Source organism: Crocodylus porosus, unplaced genomic scaffold (genome assembly GCF_001723895.1).
Source record: "Crocodylus porosus isolate Cpor-Errol unplaced genomic scaffold, CroPor_comp1, whole genome shotgun sequence".
Classification (NCBI taxonomy): Eukaryota; Metazoa; Chordata; order Crocodylia; family Crocodylidae; genus Crocodylus; species Crocodylus porosus.
Window position 1 is genome coordinate 35,422,253 of NW_017728910.1, and position 17,516 is coordinate 35,439,768.

At 41.1% G+C, this 17,516-nt stretch overlaps 1 protein-coding gene across 1 annotated transcript; it reads left to right on the forward strand.

The window, feature by feature from the left end:
* The first annotated feature begins 1,660 nt into the window (after positions 1-1,660).
* Positions 1,661-17,424, forward strand: SLC19A3 (solute carrier family 19 member 3). The gene is made up of 6 exons (XM_019533020.1): positions 1,661-1,734; positions 5,414-5,593; positions 6,252-7,071; positions 10,345-10,537; positions 13,471-13,612; positions 16,956-17,424. Exons 2-6 carry the CDS (start codon positions 5,444-5,446, stop codon positions 17,139-17,141), a joined length of 1,491 nt encoding a protein of 496 aa, XP_019388565.1. The 5' UTR covers positions 1,661-1,734; positions 5,414-5,443; the 3' UTR covers positions 17,142-17,424.
* Positions 17,425-17,516: the final 92 nt, after the last annotated feature.

Below are 17,516 nucleotides of genomic sequence, written 5' to 3' on the forward strand. Positions count from 1 at the left end.
GTGGATATGCACCAGAATAATTCTCAAAAAGCTTGCCCAGGATCAAGGTAACACTAACTGGCCTATAGTTTCCCAGGTCCTCCTTCCTCTCCTTTTTGAAGATGGGAACCACACTGACCATCTTCCAGTCCTTTAAGAGGAGGCTTGAAATCTATCTGGCTGGAGTCATTTGAGCCCAGTTTTCTCTCCTGCCCAGGGCAGGTGGTTAGACTAGAAGATCTGCAAGGTCTCTTCCTGGCCCTACATCTATGAATCTATGGCTCACACCCCTATCACCCCCCTACTCTCCTCCAGATCACCCCTTGCCACCCCAATCAGACTAAGAGTAGCAACTGTGAACTCTGTCCCCCTCCTCCTAGCTCTTCCCCATTTCTCCCCTTCCCCCTGCCCTCTCCACTCCTGGCCCTGTCTCCCCTTCCCCCATACCCCTCCCCAATTATCCACAGCTGAGATGTCTCTAGCTGTCAGTCCAGGACTGTAGGAGTTCTGTATATTAGCTAGTCCACACTGGGAATGGTGTTTTCTGGGATGATGGATGACTGCTAATTCATCATTGTATGTCAGTGAAACAGCCAGAAGTTAAGGTAAATTGAGCCAGATATTAAGGTTCAAAGATAATCCTCACCTGAAGTGGTGTAAATTTAAGATGCTTATAGGGCATTTAGAATTTGTTAACAAGCTTTAAACATACAGACACCCTTAACATTGTCTAACTGTAATGTATAATATCTCTGTAAGTAAGGAGTGGTAAACTCATCTGGCTGTATGGGCTGCATGGAGCTGGTCCACAGGCCAAATCAGGCCCACAGGCCCCTTCCTGCCCCAACCTGCATTCTTAATCTACCACAGGCAGCAATCACAGGTACTACATGCAGGGATGGTCTTGTGCAGCAAAAGAGGCAGCACCAGGAGCTGGATTATGGGGCTCTGCAGGCCACTCCTGCCCTAAATGATACATTTTCTCCTAATTCAACTCCCACCCCCAGAACCACTTCCTACTAGGATAGTCTCAAGAAATCACCCAACTGATTAATTGCGCTGAAGTTGAAAACAGCATTTTTGTTGTTATTATTTTTAATATTTCTAATATAATTTGCACCTTCAAGTTGTTCAGTCACTAACGCATGGAACCTTACGATCTTGTTACCACAGGCTTTGTTACCACTTCACTTTGTCAGCAACTGCTCCTCTACCTAGAGTGATTCAAATGAACTTTCAGTTGTAGAGAAGCCTGTAGTCAGTCCATCTTCTCCCAGCCCGTCCCTTTCTCCTTCTCCCTCCCCCTCCCTCTCCCACATGCACACACACACCTCAACTAGATTGTGAAATTCTATGGGGAAGGAATTGTAATGACTGTGTTAGACACTGTGTTTTTGTACAGTGTCTAACACAACATGGGCCAGTCTTGACTAACTGGTACCTTTGGACCCTGCTACAATGCAAATTCATTAGTATCAAAACTAAACCACTTCTTTTAAAGAATTCATTCATTCAGAAACAAAGGTTGAAACCAAGCCAGCTGGAATGGCTTTCAAGGGATGTGGCAAGAGAACATGTTGAAAGACCAGAGTAACAGGAAAAACTTTAAAAATAAATAGGTAGCATGGGTGGGAGAATAAAAGCCAAACAGCTAGGGTAGAATTATCAGCAGAACCTGAAGGATATGGAGTACTTAAGAGGGAACTATACCAACGAAGGGAAAAAGAAAACCAAGGACAAGGTGCAGCAGACAAGGTTTGGTTACCTCTGAGTTTAAGAAATTTAGAATCTAGACGCAGTCGAAAAAAGGAGAGAAACCAGCTTTAATAAAAGCCTGAGGGAACCAACAAAGTTAGAATAGGGAGAGAGATGGCAGGTCTGGAGTAGGTTTAGGCTGTGTCTATTACAGGATTACTTTTTGAGTATGGGAATAGCAGCATACTGTTCTGACAATGCACTCCTTGTAGTGAGTAGCTATACCAACAAAACTGCACTGTATTTAGTAACTGGTCTCCCAGGAGCAAAATGCAGCTTTACTGCCATCATTACATTTGTACTAAAGCCTTGTGCCAGCATAGCTATATAAAGCAAGGTTTTCCACACCCCTGACTAACATGTCTAATCAAGCAGATGCATACTGTAGACAACCTAAAAGGAAAAGAAAAAAAAGGAAATGGGTGACATTGAGAGAAAGTGAGATGACTGAAATGGGAATGAACTGATGAGCACTGCAACAGGACAAGTGCAATCACTGGAGCTGTGTGCAAAGATCCTAGCCATAAAGAAAAAGTTATTTAAGACTATGCTGCATGCAAAAGGTAAAGAGGTTGATGTAGCTCAGAAAACGATGATTATAGGATTTGGCAAGTTAGCAGCAACTCAGGGAACATGCACAAATACTTTGATACTAACCATGGATCTGATTGTGCTGGGTTGCTCCATGGGCATCATGGGAGGGGGAAACATAGAAAGGAGCCTGTTGATCTCCTACTTAGGAGTCCTTGAATTTCCTAAAGGGACTGATTTCTGCTAATATACCTTCAGCCAAGATGCCCTAAAAATTGTGTGGGGAGAACAGAGCAATCTCCCACTTCTCACTGCACCATCCCACAGAGGTGACTGGTACAGCAGAGAGTACACCATAACCTCTGAAGCAGCATGCTAGTAGATGCACTCCAAGAAACAAACCAAATGAGGGGAAAATGCAGCTTTGGGTACAGGTACCATGAACTTCACCCAACACATCCTATTAAGCTTTTCTCCTTTCCTCGCTATTATTTTTTGGAGCCTCTCTGTATCAGGTGAAGTATTTACAAGTATCTCCATGACAAATTACCATTACACCTGATTTCTTAGGAGGAGCAGTGTTGCAATAAGTCACAGTAGGGTGAGGTATTGTGACTGGTACAATTAGTCAGAATGGGAGAAGACAGGTCAGGACCAGAAGGTATTCCTGCCAAGGCTACAATCTCAGCACAACCAGCTTGAAAAGCAAGGGTGATACAGGATGGAACCAGTAGCAGTTCACTGGATAGATCTCTTGTACTATGCTTTGAGTACTTGCACATCTTTTCTCTACCGTCTAAGTGCCAATCTTCAAATTGTTGGGATTATCTTGCCCCCTAGTGGCTAGACCATAAAATTCATATACAACCAGATTCAATCCAGGTGTCAATGGACTTCAGATTTAGAAGTGAGATGTGCAGTGACATAAATCGGATTCCCTTGAATCTGCTTACATGGTCCGATTGGAATGTCAGGGATTATAAACAGGTACCTTCTGTCCTCTGCTTTAAATTACATATATTACTTGCAATCCCTGTATGTCATTATATTCTGCCCAGAAACATTTCTGGCTCACTGGCATGTAACTTAAACAATCTGGACTCCTTCAGATTTAGTAAGTATAAGTAGAGCTGTTTGGAAAAGTTTTCAGTTGCTATAGAAATCTGATAACTAAAATATTGCTTGAAATTCTAGTGAAAAATGTTCATTTTATCAGCAAAAATTGAAAATGTTTCAGTTCTGTTTTCTGTGAGAACTCAGAATTTAGGAAAGTAAATACTTTCTACTTCCTTGAGTTGAAAAAACAACTTTACAGCAAAAATGTTTTGATGGACAGCTCTAAACATATTGATAAGTGAAAATCATAGTAAGCCAATAGGAATCAAAGCTGAATTAACAGAAATTGAAGGGTCCTAAAATATATAAATGTATTGATTTAGATACTCATTAGCATTATCTATTCAAATAAGTGAGCTGGAGATATGAAACTTACACCATCTTATGCTCAGACTTTCTAAAAAGGATTTAAGCTAGTATACAGGGATACAATGCATTTCCTTCTGCATGTCTCCTGTAAGTTTGGTTCTCAGATTTACCTCTGAATTTGGTTTAGTAGATTTAAACCACAGGTTAATTTAATTTATAAATCATGGTAAAAAAAAGAGAGAAAAAACGGTGGTTTTTTAGCCTCATTTGTAGCATGTCCTACTTGGAAACTATAAAACTAACAAATCCTTCACTTGGATTTAACATAATGGGTCAGCATCCAAAAGTGACTTCTGATGAACTAGCTGCAGATGTGGTCCAGTATCTTCTCTGTATGTTACTATGCGATTCTTCTCTCCTCCTGATAGCCTAACTATCTGCTCTCCCCAACACTCTGTGGAGGGCTGTACATAAAAAGTAGGAAGAAGTGAGATGAAACCATTTAATAAACAACTTATTTCCTGAAAGCACACTTTGCATTGGTCCTCTGGGCTCTACAATGTGAAATTTCTTGACTACGTCTCTCTCTAAACAATTTTCAGTGGTGAGCTTGGCTATTGTTCAACACTATAGGACTGACTAATGAACTAGAATTTCTATCTGAATATCTTCAAAGCAGTCCCTGAAACAAAGACCTTATGTGGAAGACCTAGCCATGCCACCAAAGTAAAATTGCAGTCTCTCTTGGGATTGGATAGTCTCCTTGGATTTCATCCGCCACGGCTTAGATGTTAAGGAAGGAATCAAACAGATACAGTTCTGGGGGACAAAGCTGATGCTAATTCCTGCAACTTAAAAGTATGGCTCCTCTTCACAGAGCTCCATCATCCCCATACCCTGTCCTTACCACATCAGATGTTCCTGCATTGATCTCATTAGGTCTTGTCTGTGGGAGTCATATTCTCTATGCTGCCTTGCTTGATGCTCAGGCAGCCGGTTTCTGGCTGTCGGCCTTTTGTCCCATTCTTCATTCTATGGTCACAAATATACAGTCATACATCCCCCCCCCCTTACCCTTATCCTTCAGAGAGGGGTTGTCTAGGCCAATGCCCAAAGCTCACATTCTAGATCTACCTCTCTTTCTCCTTTTCCAGACCCACTGGACTCAAAGTCACCAGCTTGGCTGTGGCAGCTTCCTCGTTGTCCCTGCTCTTCAGGTGAGTCTGTTGGTGTTTCGCCAGCCAGGGAGACTCTGAAGACTATTACACCATCACTGCAGCTCTGTGCTCCCTCAAGTTTCCCTTGGTGCAGCTTCCCTCACCAGAGGAGAGCCGTCTGCTCGGCCAACTTTCTTTTAAATTCCCCGTGTCAATCAGCTGTGCGCGAGGGGACAGTATCCCATTCGCTGTCCTGCCAGCCCTCACAGCTGATCACAATAATTAGCATCTGGGGATTTTGGCTGGTCTTTTCCCCCATCCAGGCTTGCCGCCACACTATGTTTCATTTCCCCCTTTGTTCTTTTGGTGTCTCGTGACAGGGTAGGCTTGCTGCTCTGTCACACCTTGCAAAGAAACCACAGACTCACTGAACTGTTCACCAAGTTGCTGACTTAATGACCAAGAAAGTCTTTATGGTCATGCTTTTTTAAAATTAACCTGTCAAACTTCAAAAGAATTCCCCTTGAGTGTTAGTGACAAGTGCCATTCTTTTATTTCATGTGCAGTTTCCTTACTGTGTTTTGGTTGAACAGTGAATGGATTGTTGGAAGAAAGGGCAAAGTAGCAGCTGGATTTATCCCACTCTGATCCTCTGTATATATGGATTTTTCTACACAATGAAGCCACTGGACTCTTTTCTAATTCCCTATCTAACAGGACCAGACAAAAACCTGACCATTGATGAGGTATGGCTATACACAGTCTTTCCCATTAAAAGGCACAGCAAATAATGAATGTGTTTCCTGATTTGTAGAGAATTTAAAGACATACCCTCTACTTCCTAATGCTGAAAAGGAAAAGATTTATGCACAATTTCCTGAGAAAAATTAAGCTCTTGGTCTTAAGCTCCTGAAATCTTCCCTAAAGGGACAAATGAACTCATGTGAAGACAGATAAAGAGTCAGGTGCCTTATACAGTTACAAAAGGTAGAATAGCTAAGGCATTTAGCTATGGTTCATGAGGCAGGAGACTGAGCACTATTCTGTACTCATACTAAAGGCTGTCCCTGCCAACCCACCCATAAATGGGTGGTCAAACAGACTTGGAAGTCAACGGCCACCAGACAAGATAATATGCTAGTCACTTCTATTTCTAGAAGCTGGTACACTTCAATTATACTACCTTGATGGACTATGGGATATATGCCACGTAGGCTTCAGGTAAAAAAGGTTTGGCTAATAAGGTTTGTAAATGAAATATTTAAGTCAGGTAGTGAGCAATGAGATTTGTGCTTCAAGCTCCTTTAAGTCATATATCTGATGCATTCCCAACAACTCAGGAAGAACAATCCTTCTTCTACAACTTCATCTGCCAATCATACAATCCTTTCCTTCCACTTCTAGGTAACAAATCATGTTTTCCCAGTTTGGACATACTCCTACCTGGTGCTGCTGGTTCCAGTTTTCCTGATCACAGACTACATGTGCTATAAGCCAATCATTATTCTTCAAGGAGTCAGCTTCATCATTACTTGGCTGATACTAATGTTTGCACAAGGAATGATAGCCATGCAAATAGTGGAGGTTTTCTATGGTCTGGTCACAGCCACAGAAATAGCCTATTATTCTTACATTTACAGCGTTGTCAGTGCTGACCACTATCAGAAAGCAACAAGCTACTGCAGAAGCATCACACTAGTTGCATCCACAGTTGGGGCAGTGCTAGGACAACTGTTGGTATCATTGGCAGGCTTATCCTATTTTTATCTAAGCACTATAAGCTTGGCCTCTCTCTCTTTAGCATTTGTTACTTCACTTTTTTTACCAATGCCCCAAAAAAGCATGTTTTTTCATAGCATCTCAGACACTCCCCCAAGTACAAAACAGGGAGAGACAAAAGCATCCAGCACTAACGAGCAACCCGATGGCCAAGATGACAAAGACTCGGTCAAGTCAGCTGCAAACCCCAGCACCTCACCTGAGTGCCATCCTAACACTGCTAAGCAACAGAATCACGTGCTGAGAGTGCTGGTGCAATTGTTCAAGGACATGAAGGAGTGCTACGGCACAAAGAGGCTTCTTTACTGGTCTCTCTGGTGGGCGTTAGCCACTGCAGGCTTCTATCAGGTCCTGAATTATGTCCAGGTGTTATGGGACCACAGGGCACCTTCCCAGAGCTCTGCAGTATACAATGGAGCTGTGGAAGCAATAGCAACTTTCCTGAGTAAGTAAATGATATCAAAGAATTTCTAGTAGTTAAAGAACTTGCATTTCAAATATACAGACAGTCCTTGGACTTATGACATAATTGGTTTCTGAAAACTGTCTCTTAAGTCGAAACCTTGCAACTCAACCATTTTTCCCATAGGAAACAATGTTATAAATGGGAATTGGTTCCTGAGCCAAGGCCTGATACTCTACTTTCACCAAAAATAACCAAGAATGTTGCACTCAATCAATTATAGATGAACAATATAGCTACATCAATGCACTTAATATTGTAAATAGCAATCATATTGATTCGGAAGGACTTATTTGGGGTGACTTTACTGGACTTTTTGAAGGGCTTTTGGCTGTGTCTTCTCAGGAGTCTTGGCTGCAGGTTTTTCTGGAGTCTTGTCTGCTTTCTTAAAGAAAGTGCCCAAGCAAGTTTAGATGGGTGCTCTCCAGGAACATAGACAATGCAGCAAACGTGTTCACTAGTGTGGCATCGTGTCAGATCAAGTGTTGTAAAGTTGAAACTGACATCACAAAGTTCATAGTTTCATAGTTAGTAGGGTTGGAAGGGACCTGAGCAGGTCATCAAGTCCGACCCCCTTCCATGGTAGGAAAGAGTACTGGGGTCAAACAACCCCAGCAAGGAGTTCATCCAGCCTCGTCTTAAAGACCCCCAGGGTAGGAGCCAGCACCACTTCTCTTGGAAGTTGGTTCCAGATCCTAGCCGCCCTGACAGTGAAGTAGCGCCTCCTGATGTCTAGCCTAAATCTACCCTCTGCCAGCTTGTGACGGTTATCTCTTGTCACTCCTGGGACAAGAGGGCCCAAGGACTGAGCCCTGGGGGACCCCACTGCCCACATCCCTCCAGGTCAAAAATGACCTGTCCACCACCACTCTCTGGGTGCAGACCTCCAGCCAATTAGTGACCCATCTGACTGTGTAGGTGTTGACGCCACAGTCTCCTACTTTTTTAATGAGAACGGGGTGAGAGACAGTGTTGAAGGCCTTCCTAAAGTCCAGAAAGACTACATCCACCGCGACACCTGCATCCAAGGATTTGGTGACCTGGTCATAGAAGGCCACCAGGTTGGTCTGACAGGACCTGCCGCTAATGAACCCGTGTTGGTTACCCCTAAGCATAATCTCCCCTGTTGGCCCCTCGTGGACATGCACCAGGATAATTCTCTCAAAAAACTTACCCAGGACCAAGGTAAGACTGACTGGGCTATAGTTTTCTGGGTCCTCCTTCCACCCTTTTTTGAAAATGGGAACCACATTGGCCCTTTTCCAGTCCTCTGGCACATCACCAGAGCACCACAAGTGCTCGTAAAGCCATGCCAGGTGTCCCACAATGACCTCTGCTAATTCCCTCAGCACTCTGGAGTGGAGATCATCAGGACCTGCTGAAGTTGAAACAGGGTGTGAATTTATAAACATTATAAGTACAAAACATAACTCAAAATGTAAGTCAAAGACTGCCTGTATCCTAACATGTTAAGTCTATGTCTAGCGTATCCAGCCATAGCACAAAAGGAGAAAGTGAGTTGTATGTTGAAATAACAATTTATGAGAAGTACAGTACCATGACTGATTCTGGTAATACAAGGGCTCCCAACTGTGGTCTGGAGATCCTCTGTGTCCTATGCAGCACTTAACAAGTGTCTGTAGGGAGCCTAGGCATCATAAAGTCTCTGTGTCCTGCTACTAAATTCCACTTAAACGAATTTAAAAATGCATGGCTGATTTGCAACTGCTTTCCATGTCTGCATTGATGTGGTTGCTACTGGGATATTATCCATTCATGAATGAAAAAGGAAGTTTCTCTGGACACTCCATAACAGGATATGGATCACATTAAAAAAAAGTTAGTAGTCCTTCTATTATACATGGCGTATATGCACATTGGGAAGCTTTCTTCTCTTGAAGAAACTCCAATTTATATACAAGATTGTGTTATTAAAATGAGAGGAAGATCAATTAGATTTCAAATGTAATTTTCAAGTTTTGAGGCATTCTTGATTAAAACTTGCATCAGTTTAAAGCCTCAGTTTTGAAGTGGCAGCCTATTAGGACAAAGAGCAGATTAAGAATTTCTTGTGACATCCATACCTTGCTTTTTCCTATGAATAGTCTGTCTGCTTCATCATGCTATAAATAATGGCTGCAATATTGAGTAACTATATGGAATGATAAGCAACTATAAACTCTAATCAGATTCCCTTCTAAATCCAAATAGTCTTGTGAAAAATGTGGGGCCAGAAAATATTTCTGCCCTTTCATTTTAGGGGAATTGGTATGAGACACTGGAGACAAAGGAGTTAAAATAATAGTGGTATGATCCTGCAATTATTGCCATCCTACAATTATTTGTATTGCTGTCCTGCAATTATTTGTAGTTACTGATCATAGTTATTTGTACCATGACACAGCAACCTGCAAAACAGATTGGTATAATGCTACCAAACTTATTTGGCAGTAATTTCCATTTATTTTGCACTGGTTCAAATGATAAAACAAGGCAAGAGGGTCTTCTAATGGGTTTGTCTATTAGACATTCTGACAGCCATTCCTTATGTCAAATCTTACAAGGACGTGCAAGTTCACACATGGATTGCTGTGGAGAACTGTCCAGGAAAACCACAGGAAACTGCCCATTCTCTAGGAATGCTATTGTATATGTGTTTGTTATTTCCCTCCCAAATTATCAATATTTATTATCACACTAGATAGTCAAGACCAAATCAATGTCAAAATCAGTGAAAATAGACTAGCAATGCTGAGAGAACCCCATAGGCTTGGCAAATTCATCAGGATTTGTTTTAGGACTCAGACTAAGCTAAAGCCACCCAAAGCAGACTGACAAATTTTGAAAGCCATAAGCAGAACACAGTGGCTAAAGAGTCCCCCAAAGAGCCCAAGCATAACTGTATCCATCATTTGTTATTAAGAAAAATATGGCAAGAATGTTAAGATTCGTCCCAAAATGACTCATCTTTTGCATGAATTAAACTACTGTATTTTCAGCTGAAAAGAATGGGGCCTGGGGTAGTGTGGACACTAAGCCAAAAGGTTAACAGCCTAGATGTTGCAAGTTCAATGCCACAGCAGAAGCACTCACAGCATAGCCTGTCAGATTCCAATGAATCTGCAAATTCTGCTGAATACCTTGATAAGGACATGAAAAAGGAAGGACTGGAAATATTATCCAATATGAGATCTGTAGGTATTGCCATTTAATGGTTGGACAGTCACTATTCAAATGTTCTTATCTTTTCTCTAGGTTCAGTAACATCCTTGGGAGTAGGATATGTGAAAATAAACTGGGATCTTTCAGGAGAGCTAGCCTTGGGGATCTTCTCTGCAGTGAATGCTGGTTCTCTGTTTCTCATGCATTTTACTGCCAATATCTGGGCGTGCTATGCTGGCTACCTAGTTTTCAAAGCATGTTACATGCTCCTCATAACAATAGCAACGTAAGTACAAACCATCACTATTTTATTCTATACAAAATTCTCAAACAATAAAACCTTAGATTAAAAGAAATAAAACCTATTCTTAGATCAATTACAGATTATGCTCATCCTGAATGAGATCAATACACTACTCTCTTTTCAAATTAGTGGGTTGTTAGAGTAGTATGAAATATGCAGATGACAAACACCCAGGACAATGTCAAATACAGACAAGAGGACTGAAAGAGACCACCTGCCAGTGGCTGCTACAGAAGGAATAAGATATAACATTTCAATATAAATAGAAAAGCTTTAAGGATTTCAACTAGAAATTTTAATTGCCATCTTTATTTGGTCTGGTTCGGACTATTCATTGCTGTAATCTATATTTGAGATACAGAAGGGATGGCATGGATTTAGGTCTCCTAAATAAGCCTACTGCTATACCTAAATACTCCCCCATCCGGGGGGGGGGGGGTCAACTGGTACAAACACATATCTTCTTTAAAAAGCAGGCTGACAAATATTAAAAATGTGTGCTTGTGTGTGTAAAGGAAAGAATCAGTGAATTCTAATGGATTTTTATGCTATTGCTATATTTTTAAATGTTTAGTATAGAGATGACAGCTGCCTAAGCCTTGCACAATTCAGCTTCTTAGCCAGATGGCTGTAAGTAGCAACTTTGTGAAATATGTTCTTAAATTATTTTTACCATGTTTGAGGAAGAAGTACAGCACACTCTCAGCAGCTGGCACAATATGATGCAAGAGAAACTGTTGGCTGCCTGGAGGTTTGAACTCAGCTGTTTCTGTAGTAATGAGCATTGTAAGCAAATGTTTAGTGAGCCTTTGCCATTATCAACACTTCTGTTTAAAGCAATAAGAGGAACTCTGACCATACTGTAAAGAAAATAGGTGTTGGTAAGAATATTATGACTACGTCCACATTTTTTTCTGAGAAGGAAAAACCTCTTAGTGGATTTCAGTTCTTTCCTTATATCTGAAAGCCAAAAGAAAAATTAAAAATCAGCTCAATTGTATACAAACCCTGGACCTCCATCTTTCCACTGTCAAGCAAAACAAACAAAGAAACAAACAACCAAAGCAAACTGCCGACAAAATTAAAGAAAGAAAATGCTAGCAGTCGTATCCTTACAAAGCAGCTTTGTGCCTCATTACGGAGTTGCAGAGTTTCTCACCAACGAGGCATATTCTCTATAGCTGGTTCGGAACTTTCCTACAAAACATTTTTGCATTAGAAAATCCTGATTCAAAGCCAAAAACATTTACAGGAAAGGGATGGAATCTATCAATCTGCCATTTCAGGAAAAAAAATTGAAGAAACATTTCATAATTTTTTTAAACATCCCATGTCAATACTGTCCTTAAAGGTTTTTCAGTTTAAAACAGCCTTTTCATTTAAAAAAGCTGGTTTATATAAAAAGGAGACTAAAACATTTCAGTAGCTTCAAAATATTTTGTTTCAATTAAATGCTTCAGCTAAACTGATCTGATTTTTAGCCTGGGTAAGTAGTGGGAAAATAAAATTAACAAAAAAGTTTGGTAAATCTGCTTCACAATTCATCCTAATCCCATGTTTTGTTTTCTTTTCTGTGAACATTCAGGGCTGTTCATACATGTGTGGAAAGGTCCTTCTATTCATCCAGCACAGGTGGCTGTGCACAAACAGGCAATCATACACATACCAGCCAATCATATCAAAACCAGTCACACTGGGTAGATTAAATGCACACATGTATTAGAGGCAAATACTTAATAGCTAGGTACAGGCATTCAAAAAATTCAGGGTGGAATCAATCTAAATTCATGGTTTTCTTTAAGTGGCACAGCTTAGATCAGTACTGAACAGAATACACATTCTCCCTTTGGTGTGAGGTGCAAATCTTAGGCTGGGCTGCATCATTTTTAAACCACTCTGCATGTGCTGAACTCCTGTTCTGTTATGGGCATAGACAGGTTTCTGATCATTTATACTGTAATGTCTGTCTCTGACCAAATGTGGGACCTGCTGAACAGCAAACAAATCATCTTTAAAATGGCTGGATTTCTTCCTGGTTAAAATCTGGGATCCATATACGTAGTCAAATCTCATACTCAGGTCTTGTGCAAAGGGAACAGAAAACAGTAAATTTACTGAAAAGTCCCCAGTCATTATTTATTCTTCTCCATACACTGCTCGCCTCAAAGACATACTATCCCATGGATTTCTTCAGGAATGGCCCCTGTTTTCACTAATAGCTCATCCATGAGGCAACTTAAATGATTAAATCTAAAATCCAACTCCTGAATGTTGAATGCGCTATGAACTTATGGAAATAATAGTCTATGGAATTTGGCCCATGTCTGTGAACCATCTGTGACCCAATCAGATTGCTCTTGAATTTGTTCATTACAAATAATTAATCTCAAGATATTTAAGAATATGTTGCTGTATGCACCACAAATAGTTTAACCAGTTCTAGAGGCATGCGTACACAAGCCCAAAGACTTCAAAGATCTAATAAAAATCTGCATGAAATGCACTGCAAAAGGAACTAGTACATTTTCTGATGAGAAAACCAAAAAGATACAATTTACAAGAAAACATTAACATCTTTTCAAAAGAAAAATTATCCCATAGTCAAACCATAAAACAAAAACTGACTATGACTGTCTGTCAGCGTCCAGAGAATTAATTCTTCTGATCCTGGGACACAAGGTCCAGCATTTGGCTCAGTAATCAGACTTGATTTATTACTTCCAAGGTACTGGCATGGGTTGAATACTTTCTCTACCATATACTCCCTATTAAATTGTTATCCAGGAGGCTGTAAAATTACACCTCATCCCTAATTTGACAAACCTTACATGTTAACACTGCCCTTAATCAACAAGATGACAAGCTACAATTTTTATGCTTACTGAAGTTGAACTAACTAATCAGTATAATACAAGATTTCAGATTGCTATCAATCTAAGCATGGAACGTTATGCTTTGATGTTTGGATTCAACAACCTTATCGCACTGGTGATTCAAACTATTCTAACTGTTGTTGTTGTTGATGCAAGAGGTCTGGGATTGGATATAGTTACTCAGGTAAGTGGTATTTTCACCTTACATTTACATGGTAAACCACTATATTCTCCATACATTTTTACTTCCTCTTCATTCTCACAGCTGAGCTGTGCCTTTCTTTCCCATTTCCAATTATTCCTGTTTCTTTACCAGCCTTAAATGTCTGTCAAGCATCATGAAACGGGGCCTCAAACAGTTCACCCAGAAACCCAGTCACCCCCTCTCTCAGCCTGACACACATGATTGTGGTATTGCCCTCCATAAGGTGAAGCTGGACTAAGTTGTCCTGCACCTCATCGGCATATACATTTTTGGCGCATCCCAGGACTCGTGACAAGAACACCCAGTTCTAGTCAAGAGTGAGGTTACCTGACCCCCCAGATTTATTTTTGCTGCTGTAACAATGGGAGGGGGACAAATTCAAGGCAAATCTCCAATAATTAGATTCTATACTTGAAAACTTATAACAAATTTATACATTCCCCATATATAAAATGTAATCATTAGGGGTTGTCTTATAAATCAGGGTCATCTTCAACCAGAGTAAATACAATAAATTAACTCTTCCTGCTAAGAAATCAAGTCCATCTCTGAGCATGAAGTGTGCTGACAGTTCAGCAGCACTGAGGCAGCATGGATTAATTTAAAAAACAAACCCGCCAAAACTAGGAATAAGGAATGCTATTGCATTCCAATTCCAGCTCAGAGACACTTGTTCTGTAGCTTAAGTCAAATTACTGAAATTTTGTCTTACTCTCCCCCATTTGGTTATTACTACTACTCTTTACCAAGGGGGGTGGTAATAAAGAAATTTAGCTATCTAGTAAGGATATACACTAAGCAACTAAACCATTCCTGCCCCTAGTGAAATTTTGTTCAGTTTCAACAGAAATTGACACTCTAGCTATACCTTCATAAACTATTTTTACTCTTTGAAAATGTCATGAGTACAATGGTTTCTGGTTCACTGAAGAGAATAAGGAAAGAAGTACCAGCATCTTAGAGGAAGAAGGAGAAAGTAGGGAGAACCACCAGAAAAGTGACATGAGAAAATTGACAGGGTGTCTCAGCTATTTTGGTGCATGACAAAGTTATGAGCACAGGGGTAGGCAAGCCCTGGTCTGAACTAAAGGCATTGCTCATGAAAGGAGTAGAATTATAGCACTCCAAGTATAAGTGATTTTTGCTGATACTGCCTGTGAGCATGTACATGTCATGCAACTGCTGTGCATTTAAAAGGGAAGCAACAATGTACTGATAATGAAAGGTGGAGAAACGAAAAACAGACATTTCCAAAACGGTGGCAAGCACTTGGTGGTGTCTTGTTCATGTAACAGTTTGTAGGATCAGCTACTGAGGTAGAGGCAAAGATGGAATCTCAAATATTTAACTGATTCTCCATGTTCCTGTAAAGTATTACTTTACAGTTAATTATTTTTCATTATAGTAAAACCCAACCCACCTTTTTTCTAATCAAGAGCAGCAAAAATTTTGCTTCTTGATCTATGTGCATCTTGCAAGGCAATGAGACTACTCATTTCCTCTTTCACATCCCAAAATGAGACTATACAATTCAGTACGGTACAGTTGTTGATCTGTATACCCTGGGAGGAAAGGAAACAGGGTATAATTTTGACATAAGCAAGGGAATTCTCAGAGTAAATCAACAGATGTTTGAAGATATGTTCTTGTTTTACAGTTTCAGCAACTGAGGTTCAAATTAACATGGTTGGAAGTGATACCTTATCATCAGGGATCCTAGTTTTCCATGGGAAAAACAAAAAAATCTCTGTTTATAGATTCATAGAAGTTAGGGGCTGGAAGGGAGTTCAGAGATCATCAGGTCCAGCCCCCCCTGCTCAAGGCTGGAAAGATTGCTGAGGTCAGATTACCCCAGTGAGGTGTGCATCCAGTTGTCTTTTAAAGATTCCCAGGGAAGGTGATTGTACCACCTTTGGGGGGAGTCTATTCCAGACTCCGGACACACAAACCATAAAGAAGTTTTTTCCTAATGTCTAATCTGAAGCGATTCTCTATCAGTTTATGACCATTATTCCTAGTCTTCCCCTGGGGTGCCTTCATGAACGGGTGTTTTCTTAGCCCCTGATGTACACCCTGTATATACTTAAAGGCTGCCACCAAGTGCCCTCTGAGTCTTCTGTTCTCCAGGCAGAACAGTCCCAAGTCCATCAGCCTCTCCTCGCATGGTCTGTTCTCCAGACTTCTAGTCATTCATGTGGCCCTCCTATGGACTCTTTCCAGCTCCTCCACATCCCTCTTGAACTGCAGCACCCAGAACTGGACATAGTATTCCAGCTGCAGCCTCACCTCTGTTGAGTAGAGCAGGAGGATGACATCCTTAGTGTTGCTTGTGATGCATCAGTTGGTGTATGCCAGAGTGTTGTTCACTTTGGCAGCTATAACATCACACTGGTGGCTCATGTTCATTTTATGGTCAATTGTGATCCCCAGGTCTCTTTCAGCTGTGGTGTTGGCTAATGTAGCACCACCAAGCCTATAAGTATCTTGTGGGTTATTTCTCCCCAGATGGAGCACTTTACATTTCTCGGCATTAAATTTCATCAGATTAAGATCCACCCACTTTACAAGCCTGTCCAGATCAGCCTGTCTTCCAGCATGACCACAGGAGATTAGGTTGGTCAGGCATGACCTGCCTGCATCAAAGCCATGTTTGCTGTTATTTAGAATATGACATCTGCGAGGCTTGGGGCATGGTAAAGGAGCAGTTTTGGAGCCATGCATGTAGCCCATAAGGCTGAGAGTGTTCCAGGAGGCACCCATTTTGAGTGGGATCCAAAACAGGATCCGAGAACTCATGAGGTTCAGGGGGGTCCAGCAGGACCATGTCCAGACAATAAGATCAAGGGCAGCCTCCCTATATTATAATTACAAGCAAAGACATGGCAAGCAAGAAAGAGGGTGCCCGTTGGGCTGGACTAATACAGTCAAGAGGACCTAGGGGTATCACAGCCATCCCTGAGGACCCCATCCCATGACGCTCATTTGCAACAAAGTAGCAGCTCTGATGGTTGCTCTTATTTACAAAGTGGGTCTAGATCCTAGTGAGCCATTCCAGCACCTGGAATCATTTGAGATTAAAAGTTTCCTTCAGTCCTTTTCAGGTGCTAGGGATAAATAGGAGAATGGAACAGGAATCACTATGGTAGCTGCAAAAGATCCCCTGATGCCTGACAAGCTACTCAAATGATATTTAATTCCAATTAAGGTCCTACTTGGAAAATAGGGAGGGACACAACTGTGTTATCAATATATTTTAATGATCAGAAAAGATTTGCTTCCCTAATACTGTACAGATTTCACTAATTGTACTTTTTTACTTTAGTTTCTAATTTATGGCAGCTACTTTGCAGTCATAGCTGGGATTTTCTTGATCAGAAGCATTTGCACAATTGTTTCAATCAAACACAGAAGGAAAATACTGTGCATTTCCAGAGAACCTGGAGGTCAGAACATGATGGAATATGGATCTAAAGAACATATTATCAACGGCTATACAACACGACTATAACTTACCAGACAGGCACATCTTCTGGGTCAAGTTCTGCTTGCAAGACTAATTGAAGCCAATTGGAGATAGCAATAAGAAAAAGATCATTACTTACCAATGGGTATATGGCACCTGTTAAATTTACTCCAAGCAAAAGTGTTGTGTTAAGTTATATCAGGCCAGATTTTCACACACAATAGCACACTCCACAAACACTGCACCCACCTATACCCTCCCCTCCTCATGCACCCCCACACACATATCCCTGCTCACTGTTATGCATGCACACACCCCCCACATGTACCCACACCTACCCATGCATACCACACCCACCCCCACACACTCCCAGTTACCCTCCCCCTCCACACACCCCACAAACCCCATACCTAACACACA